General features: G+C 34.3%; 1 protein-coding gene across 2 annotated transcripts in view; it reads left to right on the forward strand.

Annotated features, from left to right (window-relative positions):
• The window catches only part of LOC117171529, a 99,968-nt gene that overhangs the window by 5,337 nt on the left and 73,871 nt on the right, over nt 1–20,760 (forward strand). For both annotated transcript variants that reach the window (XM_033358913.1, XM_033358914.1), the window contains exon 3: nt 14,527–14,728. In XM_033358913.1, the coding sequence (XP_033214804.1) occupies nt 14,527–14,728 (202 nt within the window). The remainder of the gene's footprint in view (nt 1–14,526; nt 14,729–20,760) is intronic.

Below are 20,760 nucleotides of genomic sequence, written 5' to 3' on the forward strand. Positions count from 1 at the left end.
ATTCATGTTTTATTTGCTTTTAGCAGTTTTTTTCGCTAACTTAAAGAAAAATGAAATAATATAGAACAATCCAATTATTTTTCTGACTGTAAAATGCATAAATTGTTTAAGTAAATATATAATGTTTTAAACAAAATATAATACTCCAAGCAATTGCAAACTATTATATTTCAATCAGAAAATACGGTTATTTTATATATTTGTTGGGAATAAATAATTGTTAAAATAATTTACATTTATTTTTATAAAGAAACGTTGTTGTTGAAAAAGTAATGGGAAATATTAAAATTGTCAATTAGTAATTATTTGTATGAAAACGACGACAGAAATTGCTAAAAATAAATAATAACGCGTAAAAATGTAGTTTTCTGATTTTTGGGTCATATTTGGGGTGAGGGGGGGGGGGGGGGGGGGGGCGTTAAAAATCAAAGTTATTAGTATGGATTCCTTTTTTATACACTTCTCCTCAATCTCTACAAAACTTGGCACGTTTCAATGAAACCCTGTAACACGTGTTCCATTTTTAGAGAATCGAAAATTTCGCCCTGTTAATGAAATTGAATTTGGAAGTGCCCGGTGGCACGTGAATATTTGAATTTCGAGAAAAAAATTACAGATTTATTTCCTCTGGAAATGAAAACCACCATTTTATGCATAAATACATACATACATACATACATACATACATACATACATGCATTCATACATACCTACATACATACATACATACATACACAGATGCACCAGTTTCAAGCGAGAAAAAGTACTCCCCACTTTCAATTTCAAAAAACAACAACATTTTCGGGAAAAAGGGAGCTGAACGTTTCGGCAGGATTGCCAAATTGCCAGCCGTCGATTTATGTAATATAATTGCCTTTAGATTACGTGTTTAAAATATGCGTGAAACAAGTCAACTGTTTAGATTTAGTTGGCTCCTAGAGAATTTAAAAGCCGTTTAAAGCGCCTTAAGATGAACGGACCTGTCTTTCTACTATGTGAGATAGACAACGACGTGCGATAAAAATAAAAACGATGGTTTCGAGATATCTCTTTCTATCGTATGTGGTAGACAGAGGAAGTCTGATGATGTTCCAACAAGTCATACTCATCGTTTCATAATGATAACTACCCCTCCGTCTACCGTATAAGTATGAAAGAGAGATTTCGAAACCATCTTTTCCATTTCGATCGCACCTCGTTGTGTATCTCACATGGTAAAAAAAGAGGTCGGACTTAAGGCATCGGATCAGAATTTAGTTTTGCAAGTGGCAAGCAATTTTCTATGAGTTTAATTTGTGAAAAATCTTCCATTGCAATAAATATTTTATGTTATTTTGGAAAGTGTTTTTTTTACATAAATTAGGATAGTTTAGAAGGAAAAATAAGAAAAAATGCGTGGGTGTAATTTTTTTGCAGAGTTAATTATTTGTTGAACATATATACAAATTAAGCGGGTTTGAAAGCTTTATGATATTTAATCTGAAATATTTGTGAAAAAACTCATACTTAATTATTTTTTCTCGCAAAAGCTTTACTATTAATAATATTATATGATTGATTATGACTAAAATATTCCTGAGTGCCAACAATAATGTAATATATATTTGAAATTTATAGTAGCTAATTCTCATTGTAAACTTCATTTATAAATGTAGCTTTGACATAACTTTTATTATCTGTTTGCATATAAATATAATTCACATACTCTGAATTTGTATACCAATTGTTTATGAATATTTATTTCAACAATTGCGAATATTTTTTTGTAATTTCGATTTTAAATGTGTAACTTTGGACGTCAAGTTTGAAATCAGCGACCTCAAAAACTCCCTCATGCGAAGTTGCATACAAATATCGCTTTTTTAAATGTCGCTTTTTTAACTTCCCAATGGGCACAAACGTTAAAGGACATCATTAAAACGACTAAAAAACGTTTTAGTCAGTCTAAAGAATGTTCTTTAAACATACACTGAGAAAATTTTATCGCATGAATTGCAATATATACCGTAATTCTTGCGCCATATATCGTAATTATCGCATTATAATATAGCGCAAAATCGTGATATCGTACATTGCAAGTTTTTACATTAAATACCGCATAATTGTGCAATCAATAACGTCAGAATTCAAGTTTATTACGCTATCACATTGTATTTCTTCTTTTGTGATCTCGCTAGAATTCGAGTAGTGAACAAGCGATCACAGAAAAAATTAAAGATAAAGTTTACATCGATTCTAGGTCAAAGATTCACCGGAACAAAAATTAAACTTGCCAGATAAACTTTACATGAATAGAAGGTAATTTCCTACTTTTAACCTTGCATGAATAAACTTTCGCCTTATAATCGGTCCATTTTTATTCGAAGTGTAGCGACAATTACGAAGCCAGTGAAATCCAGCGTCGTTTAATTTCATTCTATAGAAGAGAAATGGGGATTCCCATCTGTCATTGGTTTGTTGCGCTTTTTGCTATATGGTATTAAATAATTTCAAATTCATCTAAAATAGTTTAATTTATTTTGGAGGAGATATATCAGTGAGAACAAATTATGTTCGTGTTAATTGTTGCTGATTCTACATGTTGTATCGAAATTTGCTTACTTCAGCGTGACACAAGAGACGAGATCAGAATTATACTCCTAACCTCGGTGGAACTTTCGCGGAAATGTTTAATTTTTAACCGTTGCAAGTCTTACCTGCAGCAAATTTTAACTTTTTCCTGTGATTGTTTTAAATCTGGTGTCTCGATTTATAGCTGGAATTCACGCATACTTCACCTTTTTCCCGTTGCTGCTAAGGACGCCGTAGCAGACTACATTCACATGCAACAAAATTTAACTTCATTTTTTTCTGGGACATTAGTGCATTATAATATCGTACAAAGCTCCGGGACCTGCTTGTACGTTATCATATTGCGCTTTCTTGCAATATAGAGGTTGTGCGATATTATTGTGCGATATCTTTTTCTCCTTGTACAATGTTCCAGAAACGTTTTAAGGGCGTATTTCGAACTGGAAACGTTTTCAGAACATTATTTTATCTGACTTAGGACAGTTTTTAAAACGTTCAAAGAAAGTCATTTTAATTATACGTCCAAGAAATGTTTCTAGGACGTTCCAATTACGTTCTTAAATTTCGTGCCAACTGGGTTGTATTCCAATATGGCCTCGCGTATTTACGGGACATGTACCCGCAGCTCGTCATGCAAACATTACACCCGGCTATAGAGAGTAAAGCCATGTACCACCCTTCGTCCAAAATATACTAATATTTTAAAGAGTGAATTTTACTAGTTTTTAAAATTTGGTTACGAAGGAAGGTAATTGTAAATTTTACAACTTTTCTACTGCGAAAGTGTACGATTTTTGCACCTTAACATTATTCAATATGCATAAATTTGAGTTTAAAATTGTTAAGTTTTGTTTTAATTTGGAACGACATATTCATAATTTCAGTTAGTGGCTTTTGCGTAATTTTGATGGTAAAGGTGGGTTAGGTTTGGTTTAACAAAAATGCCAAGTCGACATATCCACTTAGTCAAATAAGCTTTTGAAATATGAACTTACCAATAAAAAACAAAAAACAAAACTGCCTCCTGCGCGGGCACATTCTCCTCGCGCGCAGGTTTGAGTGCAATTTTGCGATTGTGAACTCTCTTTTGTTAAAGCTCTTTTGGCTTTAGCGAACACATTCTCATCACGTATCTCGTGCTTGACACTCGATTTAGCCCAAAATGTCAAATTATCTACATTATGTTCAACAGTTTTATATTCAATATCATACATTTATTATATACTTATGCCTGATATTGGTAATTTAGATTTTGCAAAATAATGTACAAGATGTATTTATCATGATTACTTTAATATTTGTTTCTTGTTTTGTGTTAAATTTTATTCTAAGCTGCGCTGAAACATGCATCATTTTAATACATTTATCTCATTACAATTCATAATATGCATGGCTATTGAAACAATCTTATTCTTATTACATTGTTTCTATAATTTTTGTCTTTATTTTTAATATTGTTTTTTAGGATTAACAAAACTACGCTTCTTATCAAAAAAATATTCGTAAACAATTTGTAAATCTTCTTGGTTGAATAAATGTTGTCTCACTTATTCTCGTATCTTGTATCGTTGCACTCAAATATAATTTTTTTATTTTTAATGCTGTTTTTCAGAAATAAAAAAAAACTGCTTCACCTACAAAAATGTGATTCCTGAAAAATTTTCTATTCTTTTTGAGGTGCACAATCTTGACAAATCTATTTTTTCCGTATCTTGCTTTGTTTTCAACAAAATAGAGTTATTGTCTTTTCATTATTTTTTTTGCGATAAAAATTGGAATTTTCGATTTTTCGTTAGAAAAATTTAAAGAGTTCTTTAGTCAATCTTGTAGAGCATTGAAAAAGTAACGTTTTTCTTATCTGGACTTTTTACCAGATCACGCTTTGTTTGGCTTCAATGTTACTTTTCGTTTGGTTTTTTGTATTTTGAAAATGATATAACTTTGGTAATTTTTATTTCATCGAAAAATTAAGTAGAATAAATTGTGTGTATTTTGATTTAATATACATGACTGTCTCAAAAATGTCAAATATTTGAAAAAAGTGGTTTCCAAAATTTTTAAAATGCTCTAACTTTTAACAAATTCTTTTAAAAATCTGGCTAACAAACTCGTCCTTTCTTTTCTTATCCTTCTAATGTGTGCTAAATGGGAATCGAATCAAATAATTTTTTCAAATAATACTGTGTTTACAGAATACAGCGACAACAATGACAACGACAAAAACGACAACGACAGACACCAACGTAAAAAATATTTTTTCTAACCCATGGTGTCTCAAAACGTCGACATTTTATGAAATCCGCAAAAGTCATTTTTCACATAACACCAATACCTTCTAATAAGGATGAAAATGTAACAATAAAAAGAGGGATTTAGTGTTTGAGCTTACTTGGCATTCTTCAAAAATCCGTGATTCCTCTAAATTTCTTCGAGTCTCAAGAAAATAAAAAAGAACTGGCAGCACATTAACGATATTGGGTGCTGACGTAGGTTAAACATTTTTCGAACATTCTACTTCCGTATCTCCCCCCCCCCCCCCCCCCCCACACTGAGATCACTCTTGCATTTAAATTACACACACACGCGCGCGCGCGCAAACAGAGAGCGTGCGAGAGAATTCGAAAGTTTTTAATTTCAAATGCTAGTAGTTTGAAAATTGCCTAATTTATCAAGAAATTAGGAGAAATTAAATTTAAAAACATTAAATACAAAACCTTCTAATATAACGTGGTATCATTATGTATGCAATTCAAATATAATTTATAAAATATTAAAGATTTTATTTTAACCATTTTTTCTTTTAAAAAGGATTACAAAAATATGAAACCAAAAGTGCTAACATGCTGGCAAGTTACTATAATGAATCAACGATTAAAATATCAATTTTCAACCCTCAACTCTCATAATATTAGCTATAATTATTTGGTATTGTGTACGTAAGGCAAACGGATATTTTTTTAAATTACTTCTTGATTCCATTTTACGCACGTTAAGGAGAGGAAAGAAAACTGGTTTCGTGCTTTGTTTGCAGAATATAAGTACGTGTAGACTCGTAGCACTCCAAAAACGTGATTCAATTCGACGAACAGAGAAAGCGAAAGTGTTCCACTTACCTCGACCTCTCTTAAACCACGAAACTATGTAGTGGCTTAGCGCTACAATAGCTTTGCCATAGGTGACTAATGTGTTTCAATGGAATTTAAAATAAGCGATGAAACACACGAACGGTTTTACAAGATATATGATCAGATTAATGAGGTATTTGCACTTGCACCATCAGCTAACTTCACTGCGTTGAGTGCTGAAAGAAAGACAATGGTTGAAATACATGGGACAAAACTTTATTTCTGTAAAATCTTTATAATGAATAATAATTATTATAATTTTATTATTTTATTAAACCTTAATTAAAAAATAAAGAAAATTTTTCAGATACACTTATATAGAAAAAATTAATTGATGGAATTGCCTAATTAAGTATTTTTACTTAACCGCTAGTTAACTTCATTTCGTTGAGTTCTAAGGATAATACAATGGATCGAATACATGGATATGGCATTTGGTACATTTTGGCCTTAGTTTGTTAATATTTTCGTGAAAAACTACTTTTTTTATATAAATAAATTTTAAAATGTTTTTCTATTTTGCATTAGGTGCCACTGTTATCCCCTTTGCACTTAACAGAGCGAAGTTAGCTGGCGATGAAGTGAAAATGCCTACTAACAATAATTCACAGGAATTAAGCAACCTTGTGCACATAGTTATATAATTCATACTCAGATCTTACCCTCCAGGAATAGGATAACCTGGGAAATTCTTCTTATGTGTCAGGTTATTCCAGGAATATTTCAGGGAAAACATGTTGGGATATACTCCAAGGCGGAAATTTTGATACACCAGTGATATTGCCAGGATATCCAGGGTTTCTTAGTGACGTTTCTCGGATATTCAAATGTCTCAGTATAGTTTATACCAGTGTTGGGTAAGTTACTTTTGTTGAGTAACTAGTTAAAGTTACGTTACTTAACGAAAAAAGTAACTAGTTACAGTAGCGTTACTTGTACCTGTAACTAGTTACAGTTACTAGATAAAGTAACTTCAAGTTACATAAAAAGTTACTTTTTTCTCTTCCTTTATTTTTTTATTTAAAAATAAAAATAATGAATACAAGATGAATAATATTAATTATTATTATTTCATAACAATACAAATATTAATAATTCGTCAAAATATTATTTAAAGAACAAAGAGTGGTTTAGTAAATAAAAAACTAGACAGATATTTCGTCAAGTGAACAATAATATATTTTTGGAAATTAGAATACAAAGTACTCAAAGTAACTGTAAAGTAACTAAAATTAAGTTACAAGTTACTGCGAAAATCGTAACTAAGCTACTTTGCAAGTTACTTTGAAAAAAAGTAACTAAGTTACCCTAAAAGTTACAAAAAACGTAACTTTTTAGTAACTTAGTTACTTGTAACAAGTTACTACCCAACACTGGTTTATACATAGTGTGAAGTATTATATAAAATATTCATTTGCTTTATACATTTTTTGTATTAGACAAATGAATATTATAAATAATAATTCACCCAATATATTTAAACTATATATAACATAATATCATTTTTCCGTCTGTGCAGGGTATATCTCTTTATATGGATATAAACTCCCGAAGATGAAAGAAATATTCTCGATCAGTTTTAATTTTTATATTTAAGTATATGGCTCGAAATGCGTAATTTCCGAAGTCTGTTACGCGTGTCTCAAACCTGATTTTTTAACTTTCAGGGCAAATTTAAGTAAATTATACTCATGCTTTTGATATCGTAGCTACACTGTAGACATTTTCTTGGAGAATTTTACCCAAAATTTGATTGACGCTAATTTCTACACATTTTGGGGAATTTTTCCAAAAGTTTAATAGGAAAAATTCTCCAAACATCCATGTGAAATATCACACAAAAAGTGGTGAATTTTACCTAAGATTTCATGAAGAAAATTTCCTATGATATTGTGTAATAATAACTAAGCTTTCAGGAATTATCCCGAACTTTAAATAGGGAAATTTTCCCAAAATTTTGTGAAATATTGCCTAAAAGTTTGTGAAAATACTAATTATTTACGGAAATCTCCCTAAACTTTTCTGGAATATTCAACAAAGTGGAAATTTACCCAAAATTTAAGGGGGGACATAGTCTACGCTTAAAAATTCATTAATTTATTTAGCTAAAATTCCCCAAGATTTGTGGAATAATAATAAAAAAGCAAGTCAGCTCAGAACCGCAAGACTAAAATGAAGGTGGTAGCGAAATCTGAACTGTACCGTGCTGAATAGTATACTACTAGTATACTACTCTTAAATGATTAATCAACAACTTTTTTTGTTTCCAATTTCACCTACCTGAAGGATTAGTCTTTATTTACGCATATCACATCTTTCAGATAAATTCAAAAATAAGCATCTATAAAAATTTAGAGTCTTGTTACTTCCGGCGGGTACATTTCACCCACATCTATATGTATGTTTTCCAATGTGGATTTTCTCAAAATTCCATACAAAGTTATTCATAAATGTTCTTAAAAATTCGAAATATTCTGAAAAATACTATAAGAAATAAGATTACGACTTTTTGTAGACTCTAATCATTATTGTTACTCGTGCAGAAATTGCCCAACTTATTCCAGAGTTCCGATCTGGGCCCGATTGGATTTTCTAGATGTGTCCCCAAGGGGGTAGATGATATGACTCGCGTCAGAACTACGTAGGGTCGGGTTAGGTTACACAAGATTATTTCAAGTTTTCTGTGATCATCGTAATATTGTTTTTCTTTCATATAACTTAAAATGCCAAAAGCAAATAGTAGATTCCGAGTTCGGAAATACGGAATTGTTGGCGAGATTTCTAATGTCCGTAATGAAGGCAAAGGTAAGCTTTAATTCGCTAGAATCATGATCAAAATTCATTTTTAGCTTCTGAAGATTTCCAGCAATGTATTCGAGAAAGCGTCGTCATTTTGAGCGCACTTACTATTTATGTAAATAAAAAAATGCTTTCCAGTTTTTTAGAATTTTATATTTTTCTGCTGATATTCTGAAAACAGAGATCACCTTATACCAAATGTATGAATTTTATGATTAGTAACATTATAAATTAAATGCTTTATATATTTTCTCGCACATAACCTTACTTCTTAAATCTCACTCCACGTGCCCCATGTGTATTAGTCAAACAAAAATCATTCCAAAAAAATATTAGAAAGATTCAAAAATATTTATAATCAGAATTCGTTTGTGTTTCTGTGTGTAATAGCTCTAAATTTTAACATTGTTTGTCAAAGCGTAATAGTTTTATTCAAAATGCAAACTCTTATCGATAAATTCAAGATATACAAACAGATAATGTAATGTAGTATATTGAAAATGAGATATAATGTAGAATAATATATAATGCAGAATAGAGAAAAATTGAAGTTTTGTAAGAGGCAAAGTTGAAAAAATATTCATAGCTTTTGAAGTTTTACTAATTATAGAAATAAAAATTAAAGGGGCATATCTGGGCCAGATCGTGCCACATTTTGAATTCCCCGATCTGGGCCCGGTCGGGTAGGGCGTTTCATTTACGGTCTAGTGCTAGACAGATTACTCTATCGGGCCCATATTTTTTCAGATCGGGGCCCGACCATCGCCACACCAAAATTTCTGCAAGGGTATAAAAGGTTTATTTTTCTTACAAAATTATTAACCTAATATTAATTTATTAAAAATGTTTGAGATGACTTTATCATTAATAAATCTTTTCTCCAAAAAAAATATTTAAAATTATTCAAATTATTGTGCTAGTTTATCGAATATTTTAGGGTAAAATATCTTCCTGACCATACTATAAGAATTCAAGCATTTTCATAAAAATTACCTGACACACGCGGCAAATCCAACGTTAGTTTTTGAACGATTCCCTGAATTTATTGGGAATCACTCAATTCCTCAAATTGTAGGGAATATTCCAAAGCTTTCGTATGAATTACCCATAATTTGAGGAAATTCGGCCAAAAATTGTAGGTATTATCTAATTTTCTTAATTTGAGGGGATTTCCCCCAATTTTTTAAGGAGCTATAAGAACTTTTAGGAAAATTTCTACAAATCTTGGGGAAAATGATTTTCTTCAACGAAAATGTGGATTTTTGCCGAATAAATTGTGGAGAAAATTCCTGAAATTTTGTATATTGTATGCTATGTTGAAATAAAGATTAAATACTAAAAAAAATCATTGTTCTAAATTTCCAACCCGTGAATTTCATACTTTAGATAACTCTCACATTATACTTTCGAGTTTTGCATAAAATCCGAAACTATTCTAATTGACCGTAATAAGTACTTTAGAATACTACACATTGTACTTTGTAACACATAAATAAAAAAATATGGATCTCAACATCAAGATTCTATACATAGTGTATTCATCAATAATGAATTATCAAGTTATAAATAAACAATTTTAAACAAATGAGTGCGAGTAAAAATTCGGATTAGTCTCCGAAGCCTCACTTATCACTAGCCTTGACAACTTATACATTGTGCTATTATCGTAAAAAGTAAGGCTTTACATAACATTTAATCATATCATGAGGATATTGCTTGATCTTCCTTCGAACCTCTGATAATTATAGATTTTATTCCTTTTGTAGTCTCCGAAGCAAGAAGTCTCCGAAGCCTTTCATTTCCGGATGGGAAAATGTTCTTCCTCTGAATTCACAAGATTTTACGGACGTATTTAATCCCCTAAGATTTATCGCGCACTATTTTTGTAATATTTCAAAATTGCATATACATTTGTATAAAATGTGCATGCCAGACATACCTGGAGTCATGTGTAGGTGATTTGAAAATAGAAACATTAACTCACATTTTCCTTGAAGAATATATACTTGATAAATTAAAATCCTAATCTGTGCTGTACAAATTTTGCGCAAACCAGGATATTGTTTTTGGATATCTGGAGAATATAATACGACAGGCAAAAGTTAAAAGAGCGAGAAATTTGTTGTTTTCGTGAAACTCAATCCGGTGAGAGACGCTTTCATGTGAACCCGAGTAAAAATGCTTCGACTTGAGTTTGACTTCAATTGCCGGCAATTAAGACATGCTGAAGTCGAAAAGTTCAACTTGGGCATGTCTCATTTTTAAGACGGAGCCAGAATTCATTTTATGTCTTGGAGACAAATTTCTTTGTCTGAAAGACATAAATTTATCTCTGGAGTCGAATTTTTATGACTTGAACGTGAACGTTTTATAACTTCGAGTATATACCTGTCCTAACAAGAAGGGTGATTCTGACTGTCATAGATGCTAATTTTTGTTAATGATAAAACAATATTGTATATTTGTATACAATATATATATGTAAGAAGTTTTGTGGAAGAAGTTTTCTTCAACCCATCAGCATTTGGCCCGTATTTTCACCTCATATTTGATGTCGGAAGAGCCGATTCCGGAGTGGTTGGTGGAAGGGAGCACAATACTCCTGCCGAAAATAGGCAACTTAGCTGACCCGAAGAATTACAGGCCAATAACTTGTCTGAACACACTTTGTAATATATTCACAGCTATCCTAAATGATAGGATTGTTCGGGCAATTGAACCTGTGTGGCAAGAAATGTATGAACAACGAGGCTCGAAGAAGGGCGTAGCCGGATGTCGGGAGAACCTGCTCATCGATAGATGTGTCTGTCAAGATGTAGCATTCTACCAGCGTGACCTATCGAAGGCCGGGATTGATTATCGGAAAGCTTTCGATTCGACCTCCCATAGACTTATTATCTGTCTTTTGGAAATCTTAAAGTTTCATCTGCAAATAGTTAGGTGCATAGAGAGATTGATGCCGCTTTGGAAAACCGGATTTACTATCTCATCTGGAAAAAATCGTGTGACAACTAACAAGCTCACCTTTCAAAGAGGTGTCTTTCAGGGCGACACTATGAGCCCACTCCTCTTTTGCCTTACATTATTGCCACTATCTCTAGCACTGCGCCATTCCGACGGGTACTTGTGCGGCAAACCTGCAGATCGAAAGTACAAGGTCACTCATGTATTTTACATGGACGATCTGAAGATCTATGCTAAAAACAAAGAGCGACTACATCTAGCTCTAGGGATTGTCGAACGATATACTAAGGAAATTGGAATGGAATTTAGGTTAGAGAAATGCGCCAAGGTTTATTTGAAGCGAGGAAAACTTAATGGCATCCCTGAAGATCCTGAGCTCGTTGATAGGAGCACTATACGACACCTTTGCGCATTCAGGATGTGACATCTATAAAGGATACTCTCCGAAGCAGATATAAACGTCTCATCCGACAGATTTGGTCTTCCGAACTGTCGTCGAGGAACAAAGTATCTACAACGAACATGCTTGCCGTCCCGGTACTACTCTATTCATTTGGAGTAGTTCCATGGACGAAGAACGAGCTCAGATCCCTTGATATCGGGACAAGAAAGGTTATGCACTTGAACAAAAGCATGCATCTTAAGTCTTCCGTTCCGCGACTGTACATCTCACGCCGTCAAGGTGGTCGCGGAATATTGGGTCTTGAATGTCTTCACAACAGGATTATTCTGGGTACAGCACATAGTTGCAAATGGAAGAGACCCTCTTCTTAAAATGGTCAGGAATCACGAAGAAGTGGAAGTAGCGTTTCTGTACAAAGCAGCGGAGGAGGCTGCTGAAACACTCGGACTTGACTTCGGTATTAGGGGTGAGCAAAATGCATCAAATCTTATCAATCTCGAGTACTCGCTCCTGAAAGCCCGGATTAAGAAAGCAGAAGAGAAAAACTTTCGTGAACAGTTCCTCGATAAGAGGATGCCCGGTATCTTCCACAGAAATGTGAAGGATCAGTCAATGTCAATTTGTCATCAGTCAATTTGTGTAAATCATTTCGTTTCGAATTTTTTGTAAATAAAATTATTACTGTGGGTGTACTGGAATATTTATCAGCAATAATTAATTACTGATTAATAATTAATTTAATAATAATAAATTTATCAGTTATATGTAAGTAATCACTTTTATTACAACATTAAAAAAATAAAGTTAATCATAGAATGTTGATAAATATTCCACTGAAAAAATATTAATAATTTTTATTTAAAAAATATGCAAACAAATTCCATTTGTTTAAATAATTAAAAAATAATTAACTAATGTTAATAAATATTCCACTAGATCTATAGTTATAATTTTTAAGGAAAAAATAATTTTAGTACAAAATTGTTTAAACGAATTCCATTTCTTTAAATAATAAACGATTAATGAACGAATATTAATAAATATTCCACCAGACTAATAGTAATAATTTCTAAGGGGGAAAACGAATGTTCGAAAAAAAAATTATTTAAACAAATCCCATTTGTCTCCATTTCATGGAGAATTGACAGTTTTGGTTTTAAGGGTAGTTTTCAGGTACTCGTGAGGGTGTGTTAGAGATTTCAACCCCTGTATGTCTGATACATACAATGCTTCGTTGGATAATTCTCAACAGGCCCCCATACTTTCTCGTCACATTGTTTAAAACCCTAAAAAATTATTCTAAAAACTCAAAACAGTGATTTTTCCCCATTAGGGAATTTCTTTTTTTTTTTTGGATTTTTAATGAAATTGGGGGGATCGACCTCTACGGGGTGCATCCTGGACAAACATGAAATTACTTTTGTGAATGTCAGCAGTGAACCATCGAAAAGAGGTACTTTTCTATCTACTTATAATCAATAGCACTGTGACTCAAAAATTCACAAGAAAATGTGTTTTTAAACGAATAATGGGTTTGTGCTACAAATTCAGTTAGCCGCTCATTACCGTGGAATTTTATGCATATAGGGGGCCAATAGGCAGTTTTTATTTTTAAAATATAAATGAATGCTTCAATTATTTCCGCAAGCATGCTTAAATATGAGCATGATATAGTGAAAAAATGGTCGCTGTACCAAAAGTACTTCCTAAAAAAAAATGATTTGGAAATTGTAATAATTTTGTTATCCCCTTATAACCAACAGAATTAGTTACTAATTTTTTCAGAATTTCTTTAGTACACTGCATAACATATGTTTTAACGATATTGATATCGGTTTAGCCGTTTTCAAGAAATATGGATGACATCCATACTATCCTGCTACGGTCTTTTAGCTATTTCCAAACAGAGTTTCCCCAGGCGAAAATATTGTTTATAGTTTATACATAGTGTGAAGTAGTATATGAAATATTCACTTGTTTTATATATGTTTTGTATAAAAAAATAAATATTATATACAATAATTGTTTAAGTTGTTAATTTTGTTTGTCCCTTCGTCATAATCATTATTATTAAAATATTGATTAATTTTTGAGATTGTGAAAAAACGCTCTCTAGCTCCGCTGGGATATGAGCCCATGTCCAGAAATCTGAAGGAAAAAAATAGGAAAATCAGACTGGAAATCTGAAGGACCTGTGCTCATATCCCAGCGGAGCTAGAGAGCATTTTTTCAGAATCTTAAAAATTAATCAATGTTTTAATAATATTGATTATGGCCAAGTAGACAAACAAAATTAACATCTTAAACAATTAATTAATTTCCCTGGTCAAAAAACCTACATCAATAATAAAATTATATACAATATTTCACGCTATATATAAACTATATACAATCTTTCCGCCTGGGTCTTTTACTTTTAATTCATCATTTTGGTGAATACGAAAGGTTGTGAGTTTTAATCGACTTTCTGTCCTATCCGAAATTATAATATAAAGTCACTAGTTTCTTGAGAAACTTTTTTTTCCGTGTACCACCGTTTTGAGAGAAGAAACCATGTTCTTTGGGTAAATTGACCACATGTATGCTTTTAGGTATACTTGAATTTCATTCAAAACTCTTGCATATTATTACTTATAATAATTTTAATTTACAAAATTATTTCAGAAACATACACTAGTAGGACAAAGCGAGATTTACCACGCTTAATTGATGAGGAAATTTTAGATGTCAGTCAAGTAGAAAAAAAACTTGTGACCGAAATGGGGATAAATGTTTGTATATACGAGAGAATTTGTGAAAAATATTCTGAGATTACATTAAAAAGGAGAGGCAGATATCACAGGCTGGATTGGGATGCCGTTTTCAGGTAGATATCAGACTATTATATACTTTTGGGGAAATATGTTATACGATGTTTTATACAATATTTATAGTCTCGGTTTCATGCGTCAAAAACTCTCGTCCAAGTTGTCATGTCAACGTTTTTCCGTTTGTTTGTACGCAGGATTTTACAGCTACAAAATTACCCATCATAGAGGGAGTAGTATTCAGTATGTTTTTAGGGTACCGAAAGTGAACAATACATATATTTGCAAATTTTGATCATGGGTGTAATTTTAAGTTGGTGGTAACAGTCAAGAGTACCTGTTATGTCCCGCTCTCTCTACATGAACTGGATTTTAGAAATCACTAGGCCCTCATAAGTGCGCTTGGCGCGTATCTTATTTTCTCGCACATGGAATTATTATATTTAGAAATGAGTTAGAATATTATATCATACTTTAATTAAGTTGAAGCGGGGCAGGTACTTTACATTCCAAATTTTTCTGTTGATGAAAGGGGAACATTTTTTATTTTTGAACCTTTCCTGAATCGGAAGAGGAAATTTCGGTATTTAATTTGGTTCTGTTCTGAAAAGGGTACGTTTTTTTAAATTTATTTCTGAATTTAAAAAGGTAATATTTATATTTTTAACATTTTTTTAGTCGAAGGGGGAAAAATTCTGTAAATTTCTCATTTTTCTAAGGTTATAAGGGGGAAATTTATGGTTTTAAATTTTTTCTAGATTTTAATACGTACATTATTTATTTTTAAGATTTTTATGGAGTTTTCATTCCAAATATTTTGTTTCTTAATTCGGTTACTGGCCATAGAAATAATCCTGGTCAAACCCCTACCAATTTCCAACTTGTCGTAACGACGAAAAGGCACTCATATGACTGCTCACAGAAATAATGCTGGTCAAACCCCTAACCCTTGTCATCGTGGTGTGGGGGTGGAAAGGCAAGTGGGACGAAACCTCATTTTTACCTTCTTATTCTTGAGAATGCAATGTCATTGTGAAAATGTTAAATCTCCAGTTTTTAACGGACAACACGTTTTCGCACTCACAGAGTCCGAAAATCATAACATTTTGTCGGCGTCTGTCTGACTGCTTGTCTGTCTGTTGTAGGTATGCTAGATTTTGATGGATTTGTCCAATTGAGTCTGACTTTGATAATATTTTTCAAGGAGCACAAGATCAAGGTTAAGTGCATAAACAAGATATTTCCATACAAAATTAAAACATTTAGGTCATTTTTAAAATTAAAATTTTTGTTTTTAACTTTAAAAATGTTGTGTCAAAGTTTCTTACAGGTAGGTTAAATACATTTAAATTATTCGAATAAAATTCGCTATTTTGATTAAATTAAAAAAAGTTTTTTACTTTTCATCATTTTTTTAATTTTCAAAGAATAGAGAAAATTATTTTTTTGGTAATGTAAATCCAAATTTTTAATAGATACCAAATATAATCCAGAACTATTTTCATGCCATCTTAGGCTCTACGTAATTCGCTTTTATTCGTATGTCGCTTCTTGGGAAAAACAGCTGGCAAACGGCTCCCTTATCAGCGCCGGTAAAACCGTTTTTTGCCGTCGTCGGCAGCGTAGACTCCACAATTTTCAGCACTGTTAATGACCGAGGAAAAAAGAAACGATTAAACTAGAGCACTTTGAAATATATATCTTGAAATTCTAGATTGACATAGTTGCATTTCAATTGTTCTGCGACTCTTTCAGTTGGTCAGCTATTTGGACTTAATTAAATCTGCCAAGCCACATTTGGAGATGTACTCGTTCTATAGTTTTAAGACATTCTGAATAGGAGAACATAATCTCAAAAACTAAATTAAGTTTAATTCGTAATTTATGATTGGTGGGAGAAACGCATGAATCGTTTCAAGTTCTCAATAAAATGGAGTTTGAAGGATGCCAAACTGAATGGAAAAGTGCAGGTTCCCTTCTACAGAAACGGACCTGCATCATATAATTGGTGTTTGATAAAGTCCGTTGTATTGTATAATGCAGATTACGCTTTTCATTTTTTAATTGTTGTGAATGGGAAGCGGCTGCATGTAAATTTGAATAGGAAAAATGCAGATAAGTTAGGGACGTAAATGAATTGGACTTTTAAGATTCAGCAATGTCCATTATAAGAAACCTATTTTATAAATATGAATTTCATAAAATTAAATATCAAATTAATTTAAATATCTTAAGTATTATAATATTTGAATTGCAATACCATTTATATACATGGTAGTGAAATGCAATTTTATACAAATAAAAAATTTTGCAATAAATTATACAAATGACTGAATTAAGTATTTTTGATTATAATAAAATGTAAACATAGACGCGTTTTTGGTTTGCGCATCGTGTATGCGCAGTCGCGGTCTCTCTTTTACGCAGTAAAAAAAAGAGGCAGAGTATTGCGTTTTATGCCGAGCCCAGCAAAACGCGTGTCCATGTAGATGCCGGGTGAGCACGTGTGATCTTGCGCTTAAAAAACTACCGGCAATCGATGCGGCTATTGACAACTGATTTTAGGTCTTACGTAAAAAGTATAGACACTTTCAATGTGCTTCGATAAATTAGAAGTGGTGGCAAAAAATTGGTATGCAATTAGTAGAGAACTTGTTCGGTAATTCCCAGAGGTCGGGACTTTTTCATGACTGTGAGTTCTTTCTTCCTTTGTTTGAAGGACATAGTTATGTTTTGATGAACGCCATTATACACACGTTTCTTTATTGACTGTAAAATATTTAAGATGAAAGTTGCCTATGCAAACGTGCGTGGTAGGAATATGAAGCTGAAATTAACATATATAATTAAAAATTTGTCATAAGGACAACCACAAGATTTCAGTCACACCCACGTCTCGCGACCGTGAGATAGGTAGTTACAGTCTGTAACGGAATCAATACGTCGATCCAGCAAAAGCCCCGTTCACCCTAAGAAAACGGAGCGACGCAAGGACTGCCCCCTTCTGCATTTTTTCCGCAAGTGTTTTAGCATATTGTTGACACGCAGGGATGCTTTTTAGGCCATTATCGAGGGAAAGCTTGACACTCGAAGAGCGCCGATGATAAGGACGATTAGTTTAACAGAATATTTCGGGTTCAATCGTCGCAACTCCCTTATAAGGTCTCGATACTTCTCTTTCTTTTCATTCTCCTTAACTATGATGTATTTGTCAGCTGGTGCCGAAAATTCGATAACGAACATGGTTCGCTTCTCGAAGTCAAGAAGAACCATGTCAGGCCTCGAGTGAGCAACAGAAACAATTGTCGAGAATATAAAGATCCAGTACATGCGGCAATTCCCATTCTCGACAATTGACTCGATTCCCCTAGGAGCATTTGGAGACGCGATATTAAGGTTAATACCGTAAGAGTGACAGAGATGGTAATAAAGCACTCTTAGTGCCGCATTGTGCCTTTGAATGTAGGTCGTTCCCGCGTGAGTTGGACAACTAGATAATATGTGAGCTAAATGCTCGAAGTGTGCATGGCACGCCCTGCAGCTATTATCGGGAATGTCTTCGCTCAAAATGTGGCGACGGTATATTAAGGTGGAAATGACCCCGTCTGGGCATGCCAAAATGAAACACTCCGTACCAGACTTCAATCCGGGCGATTTAAGGAAAACAAACGTTAGCTCACAAGACATTGACTGATCCTTCACATTTCTGTGGAAGATACCGTGCATCCTCTTATCGAGGAGCTGTTCACGAAAGTTTTCTCTTGTGCTTTCTTAATCAGGGCTTTCAGGAGTGAGTACTCGAGATATATCAAATTTGATGCATTTTTCTCACCCCTGAGACCGAAGCTAAGTCCGCGTGTTTCAGCAGCCTTCTCCGCTGCTTTGTACAGAAATGCTCCTTTGCCCACTTCTTCGTGATTCCTGACCATTTTAAGAAGAGGGTCTCTTCCATTTGCAACTCTATATGCTGTACCCAGAATAATCCTGTTGCAAAGACATTCAAGATTCAATATTCCGCGACCACCTTGATGGCGTGAGATGTACAGTCATCCTGAATGCGGCTTTGTGGCACGCCCAGTAATGTATAAGTCTCTCCAGCGCAAAGGTGTCGTATAGCGCTTCTACCAATGAGCTCAGGATCATAGGGGCTGCCATTAAGTCTTCCTCGCTTCAGATAAACCTTGGCGCATTTGTCTAACCCAAATTCCATATCAATTACCTTAGTATAACGTTTGACAATCCCTAGAGCTAGATATAGTTGCATTTTGTTTTTAGCATAGATCTTAAGATCTTCCATGTGCAACACATGAGTGACCTTGTACTTTCAAGCTGCAGGTTTGCCACACAAGTACTCGTCGGAATGGCTAAGTGCTAGTAATAGTGGCAATAATGCAAGGCAAAAGAGGAGTGGACTCATGGTGTCGCCCTGAAAGACACCACTCTGAAAGGTGACCTTGTTAGTTGTCACACGATTTTTTCCAGATGAGATAGTGAATCTGGTTTTCCAAAGCGGCATCAATCTCTCTATGAACCTAACTATTTGCGGATGAACCTTCAAGATTTTCAAAAGACAGATGATAAGTCTATGGGAGGTCGAATCGAAAGCTTTCCGATAATCAATCCCGGCCATCGATAGGTCACGCTGGTGGAATGCTGTACCTTTGCAGACACATCTATCGATGAGCAGGTTCTCTCGACATCCTGCTACGCCTTTCTTTGAGCCTCGTTGTTTATACATTTCTTGCCACACAGGTTCAATTGCCCGAGCCATCCTATAATTTAGGATAGCTGTGAATATCTTATACAGTGTGTTAAGACAAGTGATTAGCCTGTAATTCTTCGGGTCAGCTAAGTTGTCACACAGTAAGTCACACAGTTTCTTGAAGCTATTTATATTTACTGAGTCTTCGTCCAGTCTATGCTGCACTTCTTAGACTTCTCTCTAAAATACATCGGCTTCATCTGGTTTCGGCGGGTGTTCGACTGTATCTGGAGGGTCTTGGAAAGGTCGAGTTGGGTCAGAGAGAAACTGTTGATTTTCTCGGACCCACCTCTCCCTCCGCTCTAGACTTCTCTTAGCGTCAGATAGTGTCTGTATTCTCTCAACAATATGCTGCCTGATGGTCAGCAGTTTTGACTTGTTAAGTGTGTGATAACGTTTCCGGAGTTCGCGCGCGAACCTTCGAACCTTGGCGGTTTAATTCCTGCCAGATGTAATGTAGTCAATCACACACTGAATGCGGGATGTCTACTGTCTTGCCCATCCTATCTTTATGGGAAGTTGATGCATTCGTCTTTTGGTCTTATCATCAACCGTTGGTCTTGTTTTACGGATCGCATCGGGCAAAGTTCTCGCTGCATTATACACACAATAATTGATAACCCAGAGGTCGGATTCTTCGGAAAAATGTCTGGTTGCGGTTAGTCTTAGTGTCGCCTCTCTTTCTCTGTTGCCGGCTTGTTCTAGCTGTGGTAGAGTAGGCGTTCCGCTCACATAGCTCCTTTTTCGGATTAGTTCAGCGTGGTTTCGCAGACGTTGCTGCGAAAAGTGCGATAGCTCCGTGTGTTTCTCGCACCACAGAGAATGCAGCCGTGTCATGTAACCCCGTTCAGGTGCCACCTCGCATCGTACTACTCTAGCAAGTCGTAATTCAGTCGCGCCGTCCACCTAAGGTCGCGAGATCCCGCGGATCCGTCCCATTGGATCCATTTTCATTAGCTCCCCCAGCTCTAGAGTGGTCGGCATTGTTGGCCGACCCATTGTCGGGAACCCTTCGCGTACTTTTGTTTTGAACCGCACTTACTAAAACTATGTTAGGTGTTGTCATTGTTAATCCCACGAGAAGCTAGGGAAAGGGGTTCGTCCATCCTTGTCGAGCCCCACATGCAAGGATAAAGCTGCGTACTCTGAGAGGTCGCCCGGTATCCCAGAGTCACCGTTCTAGAGACCTCACCCAGGTGCCATTCACCTTTCGGCACGGTTTTTACACCTTCGCTTGGGGGTTAATTCCTTCGGGACCACCCCTGGACAATTATCCGCGACTGCCTATTTATTTTCGTAACCATATTCAGCCAAAACTCTGGGTACAAG

The sequence above is a fragment of the Belonocnema kinseyi genome, chromosome 4 (genome assembly GCF_010883055.1).
Source record: "Belonocnema kinseyi isolate 2016_QV_RU_SX_M_011 chromosome 4, B_treatae_v1, whole genome shotgun sequence".
Taxonomy (NCBI): Eukaryota; Metazoa; Arthropoda; class Insecta; order Hymenoptera; family Cynipidae; genus Belonocnema; species Belonocnema kinseyi.